Consider the following 16,328-nt stretch of genomic DNA (forward strand, 5'->3'; position numbering starts at 1 on the left):
GGAGAGACCATTGTAATGAGGCAACGTCGTGTTCCGGATGGCGTTCGCGCGATCAACGAAAAGGGGCGACCATGGGATCCTCGTTTTACAGCCGTTAAGCGCGATAGCAGCCTAATAAAAATCCCATCTTGTTCGTAACCCTTCCGCCTTGGCTAAATGGCGCGTTTAATTGCTGCGAGTTTTCTTCTTTTTTTTCTTTTTTTTTTCAAACTGTCGATGCCGCGTTCTTCGTTAATCGCCAGGGATAAATCTTGGTGATATTCGTTTCTTTCGCTAGTTGAGAATATTTGCAATTAAGGGCCGTTCAATTTGGAGAGAAATCGTCTTACGTCTCGTCAAAAATTTCATGGAAACGTACACGACACGGCTTTAGGTTGTTCCAAATTTTTGAGACGTTTCTTGTATCAATGCACATGGAATTCCGGGAGTTTGTATAGACCCGATCGATTACGTAATAGAAATTGATAATACGCGTGAAAATATTCAGTTTTATGTGTGTCAAGGTGTTTGTTAAGGATCATTCAAGGCTGGAACTGGATTAACGCCCCATGTTTAATTCATTTAACCGCCCCAGCACCTCATAAAATTATGAATCTATAATTTAGCTGCGACAACTCTTCAATATCAAAATATACGATACAAGTCTTTCATGTAATTTCTACCACGTTATTAACCACGATTCTAATCATCGGTATCAATTGTTCGTCGAACGTATAATATAAAATAAAAATATAGCAAAAAAGAAAAAAAAGATGTCACTATCTTGCCTGTAGAAGATCCATCCCTGAACAGGTTAAAACGCTATAAAAATTCCAAAAGCCGCGATCAAATGGATGAACCCGAGCAATAATTTCTCGTTTCGGCCATAATTTCACGCCCGTTGGACCGGAACTTATTTTCACCCTTTTTCACTACCGCGCGAAAATATACGTCGCTGGTCATCATAGGCGTAGGCCCGCGATAATCGAACATTTGGATAGAACGAGTGGATCGTCCGGGAACATGGGGACCGATTGCTCCCTGGTTAACAAAAGGTTAATGACCGTGACGAGTAGAGGGAGGAACGGGTTTCGAATAATGCGGATTACCTTCCCATTGGTCAGCGTTTAATGTTTAAATGCAAAACCGGAATCGAGGGGCCGTCCACGGGGCGTGGTTAATGTTACGTCGACATTCACCCAGATACATTCGGCTGGCATGTCAGCAAACACAGGCATGATAGCGTTTGAATAATGTATGCTGGCCGAGCGGGTGGCCGCCTTTGCCGCGCGTTTGCTCTACGATCGTAGCCGCTCGCGCCGCCACGCCTATACTCTCCTATCCGTCTGCAAATTGTCGATACATCGTCCACGGTATTAGTTCGATCGGTTGTTTCGTTTAAAATTAGCTAATATAGGACGTTTCGTCCGCACGATTCGATAAATCGACGTGTGCATGCCTTTTAATTCTAGCGGAGGAAGAATGGGGTAGTTTTGCGAAAGGGTTGACGAACGTTATTTCGCGAGTTCGATTAAAATCGAGCAGAACGTGGTAGTGGCGTGAATCGAAACTTTGAAGTGTTTAAATTCACGATCTCGTATTTCGATCTTTCTATGGTTGCTTTAGCTTCATCGTTAATTCAGTCGTAACTTTGTCCCTTTTCATGGTACGTTTTAAACCTGCTACTACGTAATGGACGTAGAGATTAACGTTATTTTATGATCAACGTGTGTGAAGTGACTTAAACCATTATGATTCTTAGACGATCGTACTATAATTTATTAGAATATAATTAATTATCTTTGGAACTAAGTCCAGATTTCCAACGTATGACCGTAATGGATCGTTAAAGAAACAGTCACCCTGGGGTACTACGCACTCTAGGTCAATAGCTGTAACGCGATTCCAATAGAGATGGTTAATTCGTTGTCAGCATATCAAGTACGAGAGTCCTTGCGGAAGGACTACGCGAAACGAATACCTTATGATATCAGCAAATATGTAATTGAATTTCGGACAGGAATCGGACATTCTTTCTATTCTGGATGCGTGAACGGTTACACGCGCTTCGATTTGTCGTAAACTTGTAAAAACATCCGCGCCAACATTGTCTGGAATATAGCGAATCTTATGGCATCGTTGATCAGCTATAAAAGAAAACGAAAGCTGAATAAACGGAAAGATGTTTTATTAAACAAGAGAGTAAAACCACCATGAGAGTAAAATATAAAATAGTTACCTAAATACGAACCTGTCGCCGACACTTTGGTATCAAATTTATAAAAGTGTAACTTATTAATGTCGAATGAAATTGATAAATTATTTTAGAAGCTTTACATATTGTGCGATACATTTCCTATATTTTTTTCAAACAATTAATTAAATATTCCGAACAACGCAAATATACTTCGTTAAACATCGAAATATCTGGAAAATAAAATTCATCTAACGATGAACCATGCTCGGCGACTGTCACGAATATCTCGTTACGAAATTAAAATAGATCCCTTCCGTTCTACGTCGTATGAAAGGGAACATTTTGACATGATCGAAGTTGCGAGAGAAAAAAGACGAAGGAAGCAAAAAGAATTTGATTTATCCGTGCCACGATATTCCTGCTCGTCTAACCTTCTCCCGTTTCTCTTTTCTGTCTGTTACAGCATCCTCGAGCTGCGCAAGGAAAAAAGCAGAGACGCTGCCAGGTCTCGAAGGGGGAAGGAGAACTTCGAGTTCTACGAGTTAGCGAAAATGCTGCCATTACCGGCGGCTATTACCTCCCAGTTGGACAAAGCCTCTATAATAAGGCTAACCATCTCGTACCTCAAACTTCGGGAGTTCTCGGGTCACGGAGACCCGCCATGGAATCGGGATGGGCCACCGCCAAATAAATCTGGCAAAGGTAAGGACCTCGTTATTAAACCTATTGATACTGCACCTATTGTTCATAATCGTCGATATTAGAAAAATATCAACGCGAGAAAGACAAATCCAGTGGATGTAACTTGCTAACGAATTGTTACGCTAAATGCTATTGTTGGACTGCGGATGTTCATGCAGATTCGTACTTACATCGACGCTACTAAAGAGATGAAAACTAAACTCGTTAAATAACCAGTAGATATTATAATTTGAGTATTTTATTGACGATGCATGATAAATTATATTTATGATATCATATGATAAATAGTTGAAAATTCACGTCACGAAACCAACGTTTGATTAAATATTATCGACTGTTCAACGAAGAGGAAGAACGCGGTCGTTCTGTCCGAGAAAAGAGATATTCTCTCAACCCTCTTTGGTGAAAGAGCTATCGTAGCTTCGAAGTGGAAACAACACAGATGATTGGAACCCCCGCTTATTAGAAAGTGTATCTGCTGGTGATATCTGTTGATGGATCAGTATTTAACCCCGGTAGGGGAGTCGTTTCGCTGTTGAAGATCGACGAGCGTGTAGTCGCGCGGCAAAACGTGTCTTTCAGGGTGAAAGCACGGGAGAAAGTGAAACTCGTTGCAAAATCAGGCAATCGTTAAGACGACGAATCGAAAATGCAGATACGTTATCTTAAAGATCGATCGTTCGATGGATAAAAGAATTATCTTCTCAGAGAATCGAGGCAGAATTTTTACCTAAAGAGTGAACGTCGCGCAATTGTTCGTCTGTAAAATAAGATCGCGAACAAACGAATAGAACAATTTTCCCAAAATTTACGCGTCTAATCAGAGAAATGGGGGAATCTTGGCTTCGCATCGTCGCAAATTAATTGCAATGGTATCGCGTTGCTCGAATCGAGCGGTATCGTTGGTCGATCGCGATAAAGGGGTGAGGGTTAGAGCGTTGAATTTCGATGGAAATTCACGGTACACCGGTATCGAATTAACCGGACAAAGGTCTTCTTAAGAATTCGCGCAAGCGAACCGGCAATAGATCGAACCTCGCGATATCGTTTATAACTGGAGAGTGACCAAGCAACCGGCACAAGATTCGCAGATACATAGTAATAGAGAATTGTCGGGTATAATCGAGCGATACCATCGCCATTGGCCTTCTTCATTTTCGTGGTTCATTTAACGGAAATAGGAAAGCCGTGGACATCTCTTCGCCTTGGTTCGAGAAACATTGAAATGCCAAAGGACCGTTGTTCATCCCTGTCAGTGAAGTTGCATGGGTCAAGCAGGCTTCAAACATAAAGAAATTTATCAGGATCGTTTTCTGATACTTGATAGATTCAAGAAATTTATTGTGTGTTTTACGTAAAGAACGTAGTAGGAACAAGGGATGAAGTTTGATCATTTATCTGATATATATTATATGTAATTGGAATTTCATTTTCGATCCAAGACGAATAGAGATTGAAGTTAGAGATCAACCTGAGCCCTGTTACTAATATTATAAATCAGCAGGTTAATGAAACATCTAGACAATTATATAAACGTATATCTTATTTAATCCTTTCCAATTTCTTCAAAGGATACGTTTTTGAAAGAAACAATAACCAACGATAACAACTAGCCTAATATTCCATCAATTCACCCCTTTTCCCTTTCGATCGGCCCAACAATCGTCCAATTCCACAATTCTCCCCCAAAAAACCTGGTCGTCGATCGTAATCCACGATCTTCCACAAAAACATGCATCCCCTTTCTATCAACCCTGTCGTCTACTCGTTACGCGCGCCCTCGGTTCTCCGGAAGGTTCCACCTACTCGAAAGAATCCACGCTGCAACGAGGCAGAACACAGGAAATAAGGTCGTCGAGAGAATTCGCTTATTCATCGGCGTTACTTTCGTGAATCGAAGGGCTGATGGCTTTGAGTTGAGTTAATATTTGTCGTGTGGTCGTGGAAAGACAGAGACGAAAGGAAGGAGAGAGGGTGGGACAGAGGCTGTCTGCGCGTACATGTAAAGCGGTACGTATAAAGGCTTAGGTAGCTGCACCACTACCTACATGGAAATCTAATCACGGCAACCCCTGCATGGGCCTCGCGTTACCAACCGCCAATGTAACTAAACTAACGAAATTGAGTTAGGCACCGTCCGCACATCGCAGCCACAGCTCCTCGTCAAACTAAATCCACCGCGGCCGGTTCACCCTCGCCGCATGTCACTGCCACAACTGGAACAAGAGACCTCTCGACTTAACGAAGTAAAATGCGTTAAAGATTTCCAGACACGTCGGTTGATTTATTTTCTTTCTTCTCTGCCTACCGCGTCTTCCTCTTCCGTGGGTGTAGTCTTGGTTTTATTTTTGCTTCGGTTGTTTTTTTATCTTTTTATCGTCAGGTTAGTCCCTCTTTTTCCTTTTCGTGTATCGCTCGAAGGTGAAAAGGCTGGTTTCGATGCGCGCAGCTACGTTTTCCAGCAAACGCGAGCTTGAAACGCGAGATTGATTCAGAAAATCGAAGAGCGTTTAGTTTTAGAGATTGGACGTTCGTTGTCGAAGATTCGTCGTTGAACTGCGACGATGGGAAATCTGTTTTTGTAGAAATTAATGGTAATTTTATGAAAACGTCTGGACAATTGTAGGATTTCTTTCATTGCCTCGATGCAAAGTTGCTCGCGATAATGTGAAACTGCTTTTTCGTACTTTACTTCAAAATTCGATGTCTCCGGCAATTTTGAACGATAATACGGAAACAAGAGAAAACCTGTGGATGGTAATTTCACTTAACAAACTTGAAACGAGTCCATCGTTTCCCGTAAAAGCACCCAGAAGTTGGCAAAGCAATCTAAATTGGCGGAGTGCATTCCAAACAGCGTGCGTTTTACGGTGTTCAGATAGTACACAGTGTCTGATGCAGTTTTAAATTGATTCTTTTACGTTCCTTATCTTTCAATCCTGTTCAGCTTTCCCGTGTTTTTTTGTTCTCATAAACCGTATTACATGGAAATTCTCTTATCCTCCACTTCGTCAGACCTTGTACCGAAGGAACAGAATTTCTGTAATAACAAACGTCGATCTGCACATTATTCCTTCAACACTCGTCGCGAAAAAATAACCTATTACCAAGCTCGATCTTTGCTAAATTGATCACGCCGGCAGCACGGATATTTTTCCATCATCCCCAAGGAAATATCTGCGAGCCACCGGACAGACGAGCAAAACGTTCCCTTAGATACTTGTCAAAATATTATGACGGCCAGGTAGCTTCCACTACAGGTCTAAATTAAGTTTTCTCCATCTAACGTCGTATTTATGGTACGATTATTATTTACAGCTTCTATATTTTATACAGCTCCTTTTAACCAAAATAATAATCTACTTTAATAGGTAACTTCACAATTGGAAAATATTCTTTCGCTTCGTCTCGACGAATCATAAATAATTACAACCTGTTTGAAGATTACATTACGTAATTTTACTTTGTATTTTACATATTCTACATACAGTTTAATTCGAAAAGTAATTTTTACGTGTATTGTTACAACACAATATATAACATATAATTCAAATTGAAATAACGAAACTCCAAAAGCATCAATCGGTCAAGAATTAAAATTCTCTGTTTAATTACACTCTACATTTACTTAGAACTACGATAAAAATCCGCTCTATTTCTTTCATCGACGAACCAACTATCGATCGCACAACAACGTTTCGCTGCAACGATCCATTCGCTTCTCATCAAGCGATCGAACCTCTCAAAGAATTACCAGCTCCACTATTCCGTGTAAACGAACGTACAATGAACGATCCTGCGCGAAAGAGACCTCGATCGGTAAAAGTTTAATCGGTATTCACGAATCGTCGTCGAAACGAAACGAAACGAACGGTTGTCGTGGCTGTAGGAAACGCGTTGGTCGGATGGGCGAAAGTCCGGTTGGATTATTCGGGGATCCGGGTCCGAAATATCAGAACGAACTTGTCGACCGGATAGCGAAAGCCAGACGCTGATCAATTCGACCAGTTAGCCAGCCACTTCGACTCGTTCCTGCTCCGTGGAGCTTAACAGATTAAGCGGTTCGCGTCGAGTTTGATCGAGTCTTCTAAGTCTTTCATTACGACGTCCCCGAGAGCGTGGGTGGAGTTTATTATTACGGGCAAGAAGCAGGAACGTCTTGTTTGTTAAACGAGGGGAGAGAAGAAGACGCAAAGGGGTCACCGCGTGGTTAGGATGCTATCTTCGGGGGTTGAACTCGGCAGTGAGTCACAATGGTCGGAATAAAGTGGAGGTAGCGTAGGTTCGGTGGACGTCAATCAATTCGATCGAGCAAACGTCTTTATTAACTCTTTGCTGACCCGTCCACTGGGACTCTACGTTGGGGATGTTGAAAGAGATTTTGGGTGGTTAGAATCACAGTGCTTTGGGCACGAGATTAACATAATATGGAAATTTCCATGCTCCGCCGTGTTTAACGGTGGAAATACCGGAATGGTGAAAACAAATAACTCGTAATTTATTATACGGGAAATTTAATAGGTTTAGTTGCTGTTAGTTCTAGGGTTGAGCTTTTCGTTTGCTCGGAGAATTTCTTAATCCCGAAAGGAACAAATCTCTAATCTATACGAAGGAAAATAATCAGCGACGGAGAGTTTGTCAAACTGAACTATAAAAAACTGTAGAAAAGATCGTGGAAGTTAATTGCATTGGCGGGATTCGTGATATTCTAGAGTCGTTAAAGAAGCTGTAGAATAATAGAATCTTCGTAGAATGTTCCGAGTGAGACAATTGTTTATTATAAACCGTGATCTTCTTTTTTAAACGAGATTTATGTCAGAAATTGATGATCGAGAGAAACAACCGCGGAATGTTGATTTATCGAGTTCCGTTTGTTCATTATTATTCATCGTTGGCTATATGCACGGCAATATGCAATTTGATGCTAGCTGTCGAATACAAATTTATCTTTAACATACATATCGTTACACGATCACTATGGATCCGTCATATTCTTTACGGAAGCGTCTAAACTTGACTGTAGGAAAAACAGAGGAATGCTAAATTGCTTTGAACCGTGCCGATTCAAATGGAAACTCGGACATTCATCATCGCGTTCAATAACGCAGAATCCACGTACACGCCGCGAATGTTTCTGATTCCAGGTGCGAATCGTGTGAGGTCATCAGCATCCGCTACGATGGAGCACTTCGATGTACATCAGGGTACCCACATACTTCAAGTAAGCGTAATTCTGCATTTTTCCTTGCATTCGAAGCACGCATCGAAGTTAAAAAATACCTCTAATAATAACGAATCTTACATCGATGCAAAGCAATCGGTTTCGAAACGACTTTGAAGAAATCGTTTGTTCGAAAGAAATTTGTTCACCGTTTCAGTATAGAAAAAATAGTGAAAACGAAGCTCGGAAAATTACTTCCAACCCCTTTCAATATCCTGTGAATAATAAAGTTACCGTAAATTATTTACTCGACTTAATCAACTGCGGATTTTCATACGAGTTCGTATTTTCATAGATTTTCATCGAATCGAAGATTTGTTTCGCTTGTATATAAATATTTTTTCTTGCCTCTGAATATTTCACGTATCTTGGTACGTTATGTGAATCGTTATGTGTATTTCTGCACCCTGGAAATTCTTATGATCGCGTAAAAATCCGCGGTCTGGAGTAACGAGTAACGTGACAAAATTAAAATGGAAAAGAGATACTAACGAAATAATCGTAAGCGAAAATTGCGACAAAGATTCGGACGCCGGTATCCCAGGAGCTGACAGAAGGGGGCTGGGAGTGATCGCGAGATAACCGGGATGCCACGTTGGTACCGGTAGAAAAAAGAAAATAAGTGAAAGGGCAAACGAAAGAAAAAGGAGATAGAAAGAGGCTGAAGAGCGATTGCACTCATATTTTCCGTTTCAGTCGTTGGACGGGTTCGCGATGGCGGTCGCCGCTGATGGACGGTTCCTGTACATATCCGAGACCGTCTCAATTTACCTTGGACTCTCACAGGTGAGTGTGTAGCTAGCTTGTCCATTCCCTTACGAATCGTCGTTGTAAGCGTGACTTGTTCGCGGGGATGTTGATGGAACCTAGACTAAACGAGTATAGTATAGGGATGAAGCTAAACAGAGAAAGAAAGAGAGAGAGAAAGAGAGAGAGGGTTTGAGCACGAAGGGGGGAGGAAGTAAAAGACGAACGAACGAACGAACGAAGCCAGGGCGTAGAAGAGATAGGTGGTGGCGGCGGGGTGGGTGAAATGAAGCGGAAGACATATAAGACACAGGCATGCACGTGAGGCTGGCACGTATGCGCGAGCCGGAAGGGCAAAGATAGCAGCACACCGAGGGAACACGGCCCGTGGAAAAAGGAGAAGCTCGATGAAGAGGAACGAAGGGTAAGAGACGAAGGCGGTGGCGGAGGTGGCCACGGCGAACGATGAAAAAGAAGGGAAGAGACGAGGAGAAGAGGGAAAAGAAGCAACGACGCGAGGTAGCATGGCTCGGGAAAAAGAGGAGGTGGATAAGGACGAAAGAGAGGGAAGAAGAGAGAGAGAGAGAGGTCAAGGGAGGAAAAGAGGAGAAGGTTGTACGAGTTGGCGGCCATACTGGCTGGCACCAAGCATGACATAGACGAGGGAAGGATGGGTGGTGGTTGGGGGCGGGGGTGGTCGCATGCGGCTCACGTAGCCTCTGCACGGCGGCGTGTTCGCCATTCCTAATGCCGCCCGTGAAGGTAGATGGAGAAAAGAGAGAGAGAGACAGAGAGAGACAGACAGACAGACAGACAGAGAGGAACAGCTAGACTGGGAAGGGAGCGTGGAACGGAGAAACGGAGGAACAGAGACGGATAGAGCGCTATAGCGGGAGGAACAGGAGGTGAACGGGAGGTGACCGGTGTACCAGCTCGGTTCTGCGAGACTCGTGGAGCAATCAATAGGGTGTTTCGGGGATTCGGGAAACCGGCGCCGACGTTGCCACAAACATGGCCGCCGGCAGCCCCTGTGTTCCGGAGGTATTTCTTCTTTGCGAGAGTGAACCGGCCAACGGAATGCGTGGCCGTAGGTAGATGTTCCAGCGCAGACATGGAAATCGAGTCGAGTGGAAGCTGTTCTTTCGCTCGCCCCGTATTGCAATCGTATCGTTCCTCAAGGCTCCTACTTCTTTCCTCCATTCGGAGTCTGCACCCTCTAGCGAGGAACGCGATATAGTTCCATGGCGTTCCGGTACGTTAACGATTTCCAAGTCTCGTTGGCGTGGTTGATTTTTAATGGTTCTCCCTTCGCTGTTTGGTGGGTTACGAGGGTACTGGTTTTAGTATTATTATTATTCTGTCGGCAAGTTCGATTGAAATTAAAGTTTCCGTGCCCGATGAAATTGACTGCCTCCCGCTCTCTCTCTCTCTCTCTCTCTCTCTCTCTCTCTTTCTCGCTCTCTTCCTCCGTCGATCGTCGAAGCCTCCCCCGATGGGAAACCGTACCCCTCTGAGCTAGTAATCTACTTCGCGGGATTTACATACTCTTACGTGCTTTGTCTTTGAGCAAGTTCCCGGAATCTTCGGATCGAAGGGTAAATCGACGTGTTAGGGTTGCCTGAGTGTTTAAGTAATTGCGCCAGATCAAGAAGAAGGTATATTAAAAATGATAATAATTACGTGGCTGAGAATATTCAGAGAATTTATTAACCACTGAATAATTAAAACACCGACTTTATCCATAGATAGACGATACCGAATCGTTTTTCCTTCGGATATCTATCGAACGAAGTCCTTTTATTGGTAGAGATACTTGTAATTAAATAACGGGCGTGTTATTCCAGCGAAAAATACAAATTGTTTTGCTTTCCGTTGTTGTCGGTATTTATCGATATTCCACCCTCACGCCGTTCCGCAAAGTTTTAATAATAAAATTTCGGTTTCAAACGTGTCCCGTGTTTTTACTACGTTTTAGGATTCGCTTGAAAAATACCACTTTGACGAACAATGGAATTACTCGCATTTGTTGGTGGAAGGGATCCTTTAAAAAATATTTCGCTCTCCGAAACACGGGTTTTCGTAAATTCTTTTACGCAAAAACAGATAGCCATTGCCATCGAACGAGAGGAAGCCGTCGGTCACGTCGAAGCAGTTTTTCGTGGAAACTATCGTATTAAGGCCCGCAGAGTTTCCCTGTAATGAGACCACCTCGAGAAAGCTGTCCTCGACTGCAGTTTTTCCTCTAATTAAGTCACCTTTCTGCGACTTGTCAAGGAAATTACGATGTTTAAACACGTGTTCTTCCACTAGACTCGCATTTGTCTCATACTTCGAATTCTTGAAGGAAAAGTCAACATAATAGCTTGTCTCCGATCGAAAGTTCTTATTGGACTAATTTACTTATTGGGACTTACGATAAAATTTCAAAATTCCAAAATTGAGAAAATATCGAAAGACACGAGAGAGGACGACATTTTTGTGAATTTTAGGTAGAGATGACGGGATCAAGCGTTTTCGATTACGTTCATCAGCAAGACCACGCGGAAGTCGCAGAACAATTAGGCCTGGGACTGACATCGAGCACCTCTTCCGGTCCACACTCGTCGAGCTCCGGTTTAGCGTCGCCGAGTAGCGCGGCGTCCGAAGAACACGGTTCATCTTCCACCGCGAATCCCGACGGTAAGTTTCTGCCGTGACGTGTATTTTTTTTGAACGACTCGTCTCTCGTCGACTGAACGAGCCGTGATGACATCATTCGCGTCGAGATTACGAAGTTGATAAACTTTCAGTAGCCGCTAAAGGATCGTGAATAGATGCGTCGTTGATAAATCTCGACGAAGCAGCGACTAACTTTTTCTCTTTGCTTGAACGTAGTTTTATCGTTCCATCTAAGAAATATTCGTTCGTTTGATCCGATTTTTGTTTCGCTTTTTATCCATGTCGAAAAATGTCTCATTTTTTATTCATTGCTTGTGGGACTTTGTCGTAATTTATGAACCAAGATCTTGTTTCCTTCTGAATTTTTGAAGTTTCCAATTGAATATTGATGGTTTGAAGTATAATTCGAAGAAGAAAATCGGTATTCTTCTGTACACGCACATGTAAGTAACGAATATTTATGCGTTGTTTTTAATCTAATTATAGTGTCGTCGGTGATGTCGTTATCGGCAAATAATCTTTACAAGGGATACGATCGTGCGTTCTGTGTGAGGATGAAATCCACTTTGACGAAAAGGGGGTGCCATTTTAAGTCGTCTGGTTATAGGGTGAGTACACTGTTTCCTCAGAAATCCTATATTTTCAAAGATCACCACCCTCTCATCTTCTTTCGTTCCGATGCTTAAACATTTTCATTCTGTGTTCCAAGGATTCTTCGAACCGTAACTTTCCACTAAACATGACGAAATAAAATATTCTAATTGATAGCAATCATGATTTACTTATCTATCGTCGATCTATCGTAATTTACCATCGATGGGATTCTGTGAATTCCTGATTTAATCGATTTAACGAATCGCGAATCAATTGCGTTTAGTTAACGAAACCATGGATGTTAATAAGCAATTACGAATTCAGGTCGTGTTATTACTGTGCCGTTTGAGACCGCAGTATACGTTTGGCCATTCAAGAAAGTCTGCACCACCATTGATAGGCATGGTTGGCCTGGCGATCGCACTTCCTCCGCCAAGTGTGCACGAAATTCGCCTGGAAGCCGACATGTTCGTCACGCGGATCAGTTTCGACTTTCGGATAGCGCATTGTGAACCAAGGTGAGCGTTATAGGAAATTTTCTGGAAAATTCCATTCCTCTGTCTTCCTCTATTTTCCACGTATCTCGTTGTAATTAATTCTCGATAAGTTTATCTCATTTTATTATAATAATTAGCTAATTAGCTATAATTAGATAATTAGCTTCTGTGATTACGAACAACGTAATGTCCCGTTTTTATGTTGATCTATAGGGTGTCCGAATTATTAGATTATACAGCCGACGAATTAACGGGGAAGAATCTTTATACGTTGTGCCATGGGGAAGATGCGAATCGTCTTCGAAAATCTCACATCGACTGTAAGTATTTCCATAGATCTTCGTTTACCTCGTTTATCCACTTAATCCGTGCTTTGTCGAATCATTATGGAATACAAATTGAATCAGCTACTTCACTTGACTCTTTGCTCGTTATTTTAGCCGGTTAGTTACATCAGAATGATCTCGTTTGTTTCAGTGATTCACAAGGGGCAAGTGCTAACACATTATTATAGATTAATGAATAAAAGCGGAGGATACACATGGTTACAGACGTGCGCCACGGTAGTGTGCAATTCAAAAAACGCGGAAGAGCAAAACATCATCTGTGTCAATTATGTTATAAGGTAAATTTCATGGTGTAAGATATTCGTCTGAGATCAAGCATAACATTACGTTGAAATTCTCGGATCGAACAAATTGTTTCAGTGGTCGAGAGTTCGAAAATTTAATCATGGACTGTTGTCAACTGGAAGAAGGCGTGATGGGCGTTAAACGCGAGGACGCAGCTGGAAACGATCCAGAAAATGGATCACCGGATGCCGATAGAGGAGGTATAAATCGATAGAGGAGGTATAAATTGCGACTTCTTTCTTTCCGCTATTCTTCCCAAAAAAATGACCGAATATAGCTACTTGATCTTCGTCGATAGTCCGAAACTTTCTAATCGCTAAGATAGCATCGTAACGCGTTTCAGAAGGAAGAAATCACGGTGGACCACCGAACCAGCATCAAGAACATCCTCACAGGTCGCCGCCTGAAGATCGCGAAGATACTCGCGGGTCGGAGAGCGAGAAACGAGGCAGCCGGCATCACGACAACATAGCTCAGTTACAGCAAGAGCCGCAGACAGCGGTAGGAAACATTAACACGCTCGTAGTGAAATTACGTGGACACAAGCGAAAGCTGCACGAGGACGATAGCAGCTCGATCGAGGAGGAGGACGAGGAGGACGACTCAACGGTGAAAGTCACGAATAACGAGAGAAGCCACGCTCTAAGTCCAGCTCCATCAAACCATTCCATTTCAGGAGGTGAGCAAGTACTGTGCTCGGCCAGTCCTAAATCGAGACGCGTGGAAGATAGAACGAGCAACGCCGACAGTACCGGCACCTCCGTGAAAGATCTAGAGCAGGCGATGTCCAAGCATCTGCCAGTTCAGAATCTCAATAAATCTCATTCACCGACGCTGCATCAGCCTACGGATTTCAGCACGGACGCGTTGCTCAAGCAGCAACAGCAAAGGAGTACGATACAATGGATCGGAGCTCATCATCATCTGGGACACCTAAGTCCGCAACAGTCGACTACCGCGCCATTGCCAGCGTCCGCTCTTCTACGACAATTATACGCCAACAGAGAGAGCGTGATACGAGCTAACGTTCACGGAATCACGTCCAGTAGTACTACAAGAACCTCTTCTTCCGGTGGAACCTATTACGCCGGGGACACGACACCCAGTGGTCCTCTACCCACTCCACCTGGCTCCGAAGGATCCAGCACCTACGGCGAACATCAATTTGTGTTGGCAACACACAATCAGAAAAATTCCACCGGAACAAGTTGCGCCGATGCGTTTACCAGCCTGGTTTCCTCGTATTCTACCGCCAGCGGTTACACGGTCGATTATCACTCGGCGATGACTCCGCCGTCATCCGTTTCACCGAGAGACAAGCAACAACAACAACAACAGCAACAGCTGCATCCGGTAAACGTGATAAGCAGCTACGAAGGCTCGTCGGCTTATAGCGATCCCGTGTTACGACACCAATACGAGCCAGCGCAACCATTGCCTTTAAAACCACAAGTGTATTCGGCTGCTGTTCATCCGAGCGCGTTGGACGCTGCTGCAGCGTATGCCTCGGCCGGTTTAAGCGAGCAAGCGCAATTTTATCATCACCCGGCTGCCGGAGCTGGTTTCCACATTTACCATCCGACGAACAAGTCGACGACGAACGGTTGGTACAGTTCGACATCCTAGTGGCGTGCGCCGGCACGCGAGAGACGTGTACTTAAGTAACTGAAAATTCTGAGCCCAAAGTCCCCACATGCATATCAGTGATATCATATTCACCTCGGCATCTCTGTACACCGATTTCCCTCTCGTTTCCCCTCTCTCCTTCCATACATTTGTTCATCTTTCCCTTTCGGTTGTCTCCTATTTTCGCTTTATCTGTTCTTCACTTTCGCCACAAGCTCATCGTTTCTGTCTTCCCCTAAGCTAGTTTTCATTTTTTATCCCCGCGTCTTTTCCCATCACCCAAGCGATCATACGCGCGCATACAATGTGCCAATTGAACTGTAAAAAATCGCTGCTCTCTATTCTTGACTATGTAGAACGACTTATTGTAATATAATAGAAATAAATTATTATGTATGTTGACATTTTCGGAGATATTCGCGAAAGCAAAACGGAGGATAGGAGTTTCTTAAAAAAAAAAAAAAGAAAAAGAAAGAGAAACACAAAAAAGGGAAGGAATAAATTTGAAACACAGAGGAGAAGAATATGTTTTGATGCGACGCTCAAGGGGCAAAACGGTGAATCTCGAAACGCGGTGACCAATTAATTTAATATAGTCCCACGTGAACACGAGAATAACGCATGAAAGAAGGAACAACGGAGGAACGAAGACAGAGATTTACCAGCGTTATTGCTGTAAAAAAAAGAAAAAGAGAGAAAAAGAAGAAACGCTGGCGTGGTTGTTAGCGATAAATTTACTCGAGAAGCCGTACTTGTCGTAAATTTTTTATACTTGTAACATTTTGTTGCGTAAATACGATGACTTTAGTAAAGTCAACAGTGCAATCGTTACACGTTTTTTAGCGTTAATTTAAGAGGATCGGATAGAGAAGAATAATGTTTACCTTTTTGCTTATAAATGAAAAGAAGCGTTGTTTCTGTGCGAGAGAAAGGAGAGAGTGTGAGTGTGATAGAAAGAAAGAAAGAGAGTATGTAACACTACGAAGGAAATCGCTATCTCTATTAATATAGAAAATTATTTTAACGTTCTATCAATTTTATCAATCTATCAGTTACATTTATTAATCGTTGTCAACAAAAGTCACGTATTAAATTTGATTGTTCGAATCTTGACAACGTAAACGTTAATACATATCGATTTGTCCGATAACGATAAATCACTGCCTTACCAATTGCATATGGATATATAAATGTAAAAAGCGCTTACCTTTAAAAAAAAAAGCTATGCGAATGTGCAACGAATCTTTTTTGTTGAAGTAAAAGTTACTAAGCATGGACATACATGTTGCTAGAGGTAGCGAATTCTTTCAAAGAGATTATTATGTTTTGTTGTAAATTGATGAATTGTTTTTTGACGAGTACACATGTAAATACAATTTTATGTGCTGTAAGATCCACCTGTTGAATATTTCTATTCATAATTTTTCGGAATATTTCTACGGAATTTATTTTCGTTGAAAGAAAATTGTAAGGCA

The 16,328-nt window shown here is 42.5% G+C and overlaps 1 protein-coding gene across 11 annotated transcripts in view; it reads left to right on the forward strand.

Annotated features, from left to right (window-relative positions):
* The window catches only part of LOC117207432 (protein trachealess), a 138,449-nt gene extending 122,385 nt beyond the window's left edge, over window positions 1–16,064 (forward strand). For 10 of the 11 annotated variants that reach the window (XM_033447671.1, XM_033447670.1, XM_033447669.1 and 7 more), the window contains 10 exons: window positions 2,640–2,878; window positions 8,023–8,099; window positions 8,796–8,885; window positions 11,336–11,525; window positions 11,991–12,112; window positions 12,423–12,616; window positions 12,809–12,915; window positions 13,073–13,220; window positions 13,303–13,427; window positions 13,571–14,853. In XM_033447671.1, coding sequence (XP_033303562.1) covers window positions 2,640–2,878; window positions 8,023–8,099; window positions 8,796–8,885; window positions 11,336–11,525; window positions 11,991–12,112; window positions 12,423–12,616; window positions 12,809–12,915; window positions 13,073–13,220; window positions 13,303–13,427; window positions 13,571–14,853 — 2,575 coding nt within the window. Of the gene's footprint in view, window positions 1–2,639; window positions 2,879–8,022; window positions 8,100–8,795; window positions 8,886–11,335; window positions 11,526–11,990; window positions 12,113–12,422; window positions 12,617–12,808; window positions 12,916–13,072; window positions 13,221–13,302; window positions 13,428–13,570 lie in introns of all 11 variants that reach the window. The other variant, XM_033447668.1, reaches the window with a different exon arrangement.
* Window positions 16,065–16,328: the final 264 nt, after the last annotated feature.

This window comes from Bombus bifarius, unplaced genomic scaffold, assembly GCF_011952205.1.
Source record: "Bombus bifarius isolate JDL3187 unplaced genomic scaffold, Bbif_JDL3187 scf7180000008030, whole genome shotgun sequence".
Classification (NCBI taxonomy): Eukaryota; Metazoa; Arthropoda; class Insecta; order Hymenoptera; family Apidae; genus Bombus; species Bombus bifarius.